At 40.6% G+C, this 7,529-nt stretch overlaps 1 protein-coding gene across 2 annotated transcripts; it reads left to right on the top strand.

The window, feature by feature from the left end:
• The first annotated feature begins 16 nt into the window (after positions 1–16).
• On the top strand, positions 17–7,476 carry si:ch211-102c2.8 (golgin subfamily A member 6-like protein 25). Of its 2 annotated transcripts, none has more exons than XM_049762313.2 (27): positions 17–252; positions 324–430; positions 508–541; positions 609–737; positions 1,076–1,525; positions 1,628–1,705; positions 1,852–1,947; positions 2,214–2,277; positions 2,343–2,478; positions 2,552–2,644; positions 2,713–2,825; positions 2,907–3,042; positions 3,103–3,207; positions 3,276–3,389; positions 3,485–3,715; positions 3,778–3,840; positions 4,156–4,233; positions 4,298–4,480; positions 4,562–4,693; positions 4,759–4,991; positions 5,097–5,223; positions 5,303–5,386; positions 5,496–5,692; positions 6,427–6,453; positions 6,642–6,705; positions 6,777–6,947; positions 7,055–7,476. In XM_049762313.2, exons 1-27 carry the CDS (start codon positions 135–137, stop codon positions 7,079–7,081), a joined length of 3,390 nt encoding a protein of 1,129 aa, XP_049618270.1. In that variant the 5' UTR covers positions 17–134; the 3' UTR covers positions 7,082–7,476. The 2 variants fall into 2 exon arrangements, with proteins under 2 accessions (XP_049618270.1, XP_049618271.1); XM_049762314.2 differs by having other exon boundaries at positions 18–252; positions 2,907–3,018.
• The last annotated feature ends 53 nt before the right edge of the window (positions 7,477–7,529 follow it).

The raw sequence follows: 7,529 nt of genomic DNA, 5'->3' as shown, positions 1-7,529 counted from the left end.
CCCCTCGAAAGTAAATTCAAGCCGCTTAGCTTTCTTTGCGTTTGTAGAATTATCCAGCTGTGTAGGATCAAGTCATTCAGTCTCCTTGTGGAACGCCTGTAAGGCGTGATTTAAGATATACTACTTTGGTTTCCATGACAACCAAGCAACATTGTGAACCAGCAGCCTTACTTGGACTGCATTTGTATACCCAGTACAACAAAATGGACCAGCTCAGCCAAGACAGAGGGGACAAGGATGAATTTCACTCAGGTCTGCAATTATAAAAGTAGAACAGTCATCCATTTATGTAAACAGTTGTGTTTTGTTTTCTATGCTTAAAGAGCAACTCAACAGCAGCAGTGGGTTTCAACCAGGTCGACCATTTCTAAAAGCGGATCCCTGTGACTTTCTGCTGGATGCCATTGACACTCAGCTCGGGAAGCTGCAAGTCTGTCGTTTTCTGTTCTAAATCGTACATCAAATATTCAGTGAATGAATAAACTTGATTGAAACAAATGCACGCAGGTCAAGCATCAGCAGCATGACTGTATCAATTCAGGTAAGATGCACCTCATCAAATATTTGAATGCTATTTCTGTTGATGTTTTTTCATCTGGAGTGTTCAGTTGCACCTTTTAGGTTGAGTCAGTCTTTGAGTAAAGATACCGGTCTTGGCAGCACAGTGTCCCACACAAATGATACCCCAATGTCTTGTCTGGAACTGCAAGTTACTCCAGCAGTGGAACAAACATTGGGTAAGATGTAATGTCATTCAGGAGAAAAAGGATTTACTTTACGACAGCAAAGTTTTGTTGTGAGCTGTGACTTGTCGTTGTTCCTGCCTACAGTTTTTGCCATACCAGAGTTATTTTTTATTCAATATCTATTTTTCATTTCATATAATTGGAAGATTTAAATTGACATTTGTTTCTGAAAGAAAAAAATCTAATCTAGGTAAAATCTGCTGTCTTTTGGTTTCCTTTATTATTTGCACAAACCATAAATTCAAATCAATTCCTTTCAATGTTGACCCGATCCGACGAACATCTATAAATGTGTTGCTCATGTATGACACTTGTCTTTTTGCCTGCAGAGAGCACAAGCTCCGTGGCTCCTGCAACACGTGAAGTGGCCACGTGGGAACTGGACGTATGGACAAGCAGCAAAGTGCAGATGGAGTCTCACAAGGAACAGGTCATGTGGAGACTAGAGAGACTTCTTGGAGACACTTGTAAGCAGGGGGATATGTCAAGGGACCCTCATCCTCCTTCCGAAAGTATTTGCACGGAAGACTTTGTGAGGTGCTTTAGAGAGGAGATGGTTGAACTGGCATTGCCAGAGGGGAGCATTACAGAGCTCAACAAAGAGGATGCTGAAAGGACAGTGACGACATCAGACGTGGACCCTTGCCTATGTGACCAAAATGGTATTAGAAGTTCTAAAAACATAGCTAGCGTTGCCTTCATCCAACATAAGCCAGACCAAAGTGAGGATCTGGCAAGACGTCCTTCTGAAACATCTGGAGTTCAGACTTCACACGGTGGTGAGAAAAGAGGATTCACAGATACGAAACCGAACAGAGTCCCGCTGATTTTGTGTGAGTGACAGAGACTTTATTTAACTGTTTTTTTTTCTTCCCTTTCAGTCTTTTTCAGCACAGAGGTTGAAAAAGAACACCAAAACCCAAAGCACATTTCTTCTCCGAAGGTCAGGCGCTTAGCAGGTATCCGACACACATTGCTGCATTTGCATGTGTCCCACACATGACAACAAGGATCAGTTTTAAACGACCCTTTCTGAATAATATTCTGTTTTATCGCCGCTCAGTTAGCATAGCTTTACTTCTCAAAGCTATTCTTTGTTTCACAGGAGTACCTGTGTGGAATTTTGACACAGTGTCCATTGACAGTGACCTTGATTCGGTCTGCACAGATCAAGTCAGGCAGGTCCTCCACAGACGAGCTGGTAAGAGTTGACAAAGAGAGACAATATCAACTATCCAGGATTTGTATTGATTGGATGCACAATAAATAACAAAATACAATCAAAATCAAAAATTTGAATCAGACTTGCATTCAAGGTGGCACACATTCCTGCTGTAACACACACAACAGATTTTCAATCTACATTTGGTTTCGGATGAGACTTTTTTCCAACATTTCACAGTACAAGGCATTAATTAATTAATTAAACAAGGCATGAAAGATGACTAATGTTCTTTGTCCGCAAAGTTCAACGACCCACCGGAGCTGTCCGAAACAAAAGTACTCTGCATAAAAAGCAGCATACATGCAGGTAAAAAGCGAGGAAGAGCAAAGCACACTTGTTTCTATATGTCGTAATTTATTTTTCATTGCTAGAACTCTGTCTATGGAGGACGATGACAAGGAAGACTCGAAAGGACACCGGAGCAGGCGGTCCAAGCTTGAGCAAGCCTCAGAGAAGATGCACTCAGCTTGGGAGAAGATGAGCGAGCGCCTCACTTCCCTCAGACAAGTGTGTTGCCGCCAAATGGCGTGCATTTTGTCAACTGCCTTAGAACAAGCATCCTTGTGTTTGTTTGATTTAGAAATGTGAGAAAGAGGATGAGACTCTCCGCATGAAAAAGTCTCATTTAACAGAGGTCGAACTCTCCCTTTCTGAGCTGCAATTGAGAAGAAAGGTAAAGTGTGAAATATTCATTCAGCCATTTATCAGAGAAATTATTATTATTATTTTTTTTCTTCCCAGCATGCCTTTCATGATCTTGAGCGGCTTAGTATAGAGACTGGGCACCTCGAAACAGAGAAGAGGCAGTTAGAGGTCTTGCTCAAGGATTGTAAAGCAGAGGTAGATTCATTAAGGTATGGATTCAAACTTTGTCAGCATAAAGCGGGACTGTGATAAGACATTTATTTCAAAAAGTTGTTTGTCGCGTTGTACAGTTGCCAGCTGCAGAAACTTCAAAAGCAAAAGGAGTCATTCCTCTGTGAAGTCCGGAATTTGCAAGAAGAACTAAAGAACAAACAACTCAAGCAGCTGTCTTGCGTGGAAAAGGTGCTAACAGTTCAGCAATCTCAGGTATATATTTTTTTGAGGTGGGGCACACTTGACTTATTAGTCCAACAACCTCACAAACAGACCAACACGGTGATGTCGGAGCTGGAGAGACAGTTGGCTTCTGCCAAAGCTGAACTATTCTCTGAGCAACGACGGGCAAGAGAGAAGCAAGAATCCATGCAACAAGTACAATATTACAGGGCGACATCATTTTCCAAGTCTGTACTTTTATGCTAATATTATTGAACCAACAGATGCTGGAGGATACTTGTGAGGAACTGATGAGGGCCTCAGAGGCAGAGACCTCACTGAGGAACAGATGTGCATGTCTAGAGGAGACGCAGAAGCAGAAAAACAAGGAGACAGAGGTGACACTTTAGGAATTGTACTTCTAATTATTGTCCAGAAAATCACACAACAGCGGTTGTGCAATACTTTTACAGAAGCACTGTTTTGATTTTAGGCTCTGGAATGTCAAGCACAGGAACTAGAGGGAAAACTTGGAGCATGCACAGTCAAGGTGGACACACTGGAGAAAATGTTGGGTCAGAAGGAGCAACAAGTGCAAGAGCTACGGGAACAGCACGGAGGCTTGCAAACAGAAAGAGACAAACTAAAAGGAGAGCTCGAGTTCATGAAAAGCCAACAGCGCAGTGCTGTTAAAGAAGCTGAAGAACACGCCCACGCAATGATGGTGAGAATTTAGAATCGTCAAAGTTATCCACAACATTTGACTAAGACCATGAAATATTTCAGGAGGCAGCGCTGAAGCAGCAGAGAAAAGATTTAGCCTTGGTTCACGAAGAGCAAGTACAAACGGTAAGTGGTCATCATAGTTTTCCAAACTAAAAGCAAATGTTTTATTTTGATTCAATACATAGATAATCAGTCCCATTTCAAAATATTAAAATAAAAAATAAAATGAATAAAAAATATTGAAATAAGATATTGAAATTCCAACCATATGGACAATTTAAATAAAAAAACATATCTAAAAGATTCCTCAATTATTAAAAATAACTATTGATTATATTTATAATCGATTACTTGTCGATAAATTGTTGCACCTCTACAACAATAAAGATTTAATAAGCTGAGTGATTGAAGAGTATATGATTGATCAAATACTGGCAGCTGAGAAAGTCACTGGAGCACCAGAAGGAGGAGTCAAGGAAACATGAAGAAGAGCTGCATGCACAAACATTACAGAAGGTACCGTCAACCATTTGAGTTTTGAACTCTTCATTACCTGAACATTGTGCCCGCTCTCATTCAGGTGCAAAAGGCCATCGATGAGGAAAGGACAAAGTGGGAGGCAGAGAAGATTGCAGCTGTACACCTCCACTGTGGTTTATTAGAAGAACAGAACAGGAGGAGCCTAGAAGCTACCAGGAGTGAGATGCATCGAGAGAACACCAAGGCGCTTACTCTTCAGTGTCATGTGACGGAGCTGCAAAATGTACGTTAACTTTTGACAATTCAGCTTGTCGAAAAATTTCTAATCCCCATCAGTTGTTCGTGTCGCTTTCACTTTCATAAGCGTGTGCAGGAGCTGGAGGCTGAGCGCTCTTTGCAGCAGCGAGAGCAGGAGTCTCTGCTCTCCGCCATTTGCAGGTCGCTCAAGCAGGAGCACCAGGACGAGCTGGACAAGTTGCAGAAACACATGCTGCAAGTACGAGATGACCTCCTCACAAACTCTAAGCCTGCACTCTTAAACCTGCTGCTCCTCTTTTATAGGAAAGTGAGAAGACTGTGATGAAGCTTGAGCAGGCTGCACAGCAGGCCAAGGAGGAAACAGAGCAGATCCGCAAGATGCTTGAAGAGCAGCAGATCATCCAAAATGAAGTTAGAGCTGAGCAGGAGCAGCAGCTCGCGGTTTGGGCTCAGGAGCTGGTGGCGGAATGCGAGTTTCTACACCTCTTGATAGAGAAGAACGGAGGCCAACAAAATACTGTGCAGCTCCATCACGGGTATGCAAAAACAATAAAGCAAATGTATTCAAAATTTATAACAAAACTACACAAAATTAAATGATTTAGTGGACACATTCCTGACAAAGGTTTTGCACGGTACAGCTCCACCATAGACGAGGCTCTTATGCAACTGAAAGGTCAACAAGACTCCTTGAAGCATTTGATTGAGTCCCTTCGTCAAGAGGTTGATTCTCAAAGGCAAGCGAGTCAACAGCTGTTTGAAGACAAGGTAAAATTTGGCCATTTGAATATTCGTATACACGTAGCCCAGTTTACGGATAGCTAAATTCATCAGGGTTTGCTTCCAGGAGCGAGAGTTGAGGATTCAGAGGGAGCAGATGAGGATGGAGAGAAACCAAGCCTTGGACTCTCTGAAGGAGTGTCTCATTCAGGTATGCATGCAACTTTCAGGGATGTGTGTGCGTTTAAAAAAAAAAAAAAAAAACTGGTCCGGTTGTACCCAAACTGAATTGCTGGATAAATCAAATTTGATTGACCCAGGAGCACATTGAGGAGCTCAGTAGTTTGAAATGGTCTCATGTGAGTGACGGAGGACTGGAGGTCTCACTTCGCAAGCAACTGGAGGCCAAAGACATGGAGCTGAGGCAAGTCCAGAAGAACATGACTCAGTGGAAGGAACAGACCACTGCCCGACTAGCCTGCAAGTTTGAGGAAGAGTTGACTGCCGAATTGGAAAGGTGACATGCATATCAGGGCAACATTTGAATACCATTTCAGGAGTTCAATTCAAAAAGTGAAACATAGATTACGCAAACCAGACTGAAATGTTATATAATTTTGATTTGGATGATTATAGTTAACAAAATCCAAAAATTTGACCACCTTAACCCATAGATGCACAAGTGACTGTGACAAGTGACACTCTTCCATAAGTAGGTCAAAAATGACCCGTATTAGAATCGATGTGGTTTTATGCCATTTTTGTCATTTTGGTAGAGAGTAATTCACTTCTATGATATTAGGTATTACTATATCTAGGACCACACAACAATGATTTAATGTTTGAAATATCTTTATTTTGAACTTTTTAACTTCTTTGAAAAAGACAATTACATTAACAATTTTTCTTATGAAGATATTTACAGAAAAAAAAAGATAAAAAAAAAAAAAAAAAAAAGCTCACCGGGTCATTTTTTACCCACGTATGTATGCATCTAAGGGTTAAGAAAAGTAGACTATGGCATAATGAAACATTGTTCTTTAGAATTTGGCTTACTGAAAAGTATTTTCCTGTCTTTAATTATTCTGTATATATCTTTCTTAAATCAAATTACAGAATTAAATAAACTCTGGTATGATATTGAAATGTATTGCACTGCAATCAAATTGTTCCTCTGAACAGGAAAAAAATCTTTTAGACTCACACTGATTGTGTATTTAAAATGTGCCATCCATTTTTGCCATCCTACAGGTGCAGAACAAAGTTATTAAGTGGCAGGTAAATGTGCTGTAGCCTATAAACCAATTGAAGAATAGTCATAGTTACTAATACTGTACTTAACCAGCATGATGTAACCATCACCCAAACTGATATCTCACAATCAGTTGATTCGCCCATTGATGTAACATATGACTAATGTAGTAGGTTAGCTAACATCTCCAAATGTGTTTCTGTTTCTTTTTCAGAAAGACGTCAACAAATGAAGAGGAAAAGCTGAGGGTAGAAGGTCAAAGAAAGCTTAGTGCAAAGGTACCATTTCTCATCACGAGAAACTTATAAGCACGTGAATAGTTTGAGGAAATACTTTTTGATTCCATCAGCATCACGATGCTCCCCATTCGGACTGCTTGACATACGTCTACGCCGCCGCTGCACCCCAGAGCCCTTCAGATGTGGCCTCATTAAAACTTGTGCATTACTTGCAGAGCAGAGTCAAGCAGCTCCGTGTAGAGAACCAGACATGGATGCCAACAGGATCTAACCTTCATACAGTCAGTGCATTTTTTAGTGTCAATATGGCAACACTTTTGTGTGATGCATTTTCAATGGGCATGCAAAGTAGTATTTCTAATACTGCTCAATTTTGTTTGTTTTACAGCTTAAGCAAGAGAGTATGAAAGCTTGAGAGCCTCGCCTATCAGGCCAACCACAAGCTAAGAATTTGAAACATTACAGTATTGTTTTAAAGATTGTCTTGTCACTTGAGGCGATATAGCTGTTGCATTTTGCTTTTGTATCTTTTACAATGAATCATTCACTGTTGCCTGTACTTAAGATAGGTCACGGTGACAAATGACACAAGGTTTAGTCATCTTTTGAACTTTCCTCCGTGTTGAGGTTTTATGGCTTAACATTGCAGAGGTGTACAGATTTCACACTGAAATCTCATAAAGCTCATCTTTGTGGGAATCCCTTATATGCTCATAAATGTTACATCATGTTAAGTTGTAAAGGCTAAACGGCACAAAGATACATTCAACTTCTGCAATAAACATTGTCACCTACGTATATGAATCAGAATCCGGATTAGTGTCGTGTATCAAAGGATGGTTGCTTTTTGCATAAATACAGCA

Source organism: Syngnathus scovelli, chromosome 3, assembly GCF_024217435.2.
Source record: "Syngnathus scovelli strain Florida chromosome 3, RoL_Ssco_1.2, whole genome shotgun sequence".
Taxonomy (NCBI): Eukaryota; Metazoa; Chordata; class Actinopteri; order Syngnathiformes; family Syngnathidae; genus Syngnathus; species Syngnathus scovelli.
This window is presented reverse-complemented; position numbering and strand designations above follow the sequence as displayed.

Bases quoted from the DNA above. Each gene is read 5' to 3' on its own strand.
- si:ch211-102c2.8 (XM_049762313.2), top strand. From the start codon at position 135: ATGACAACCAAGCAACATTGTGAACCAGCAGCCTTACTTGGACTGCAT. The intron at 2,278-2,342 runs GTAAAAAGCGAG...TTTCATTGCTAG, and splicing joins AAAAAGCAGCATACATGCAG to AACTCTGTCTATGGAGGACG. The intron at 3,841-4,155 runs GTAAGTGGTCAT...AAATACTGGCAG, and splicing joins ACGAAGAGCAAGTACAAACG to CTGAGAAAGTCACTGGAGCA.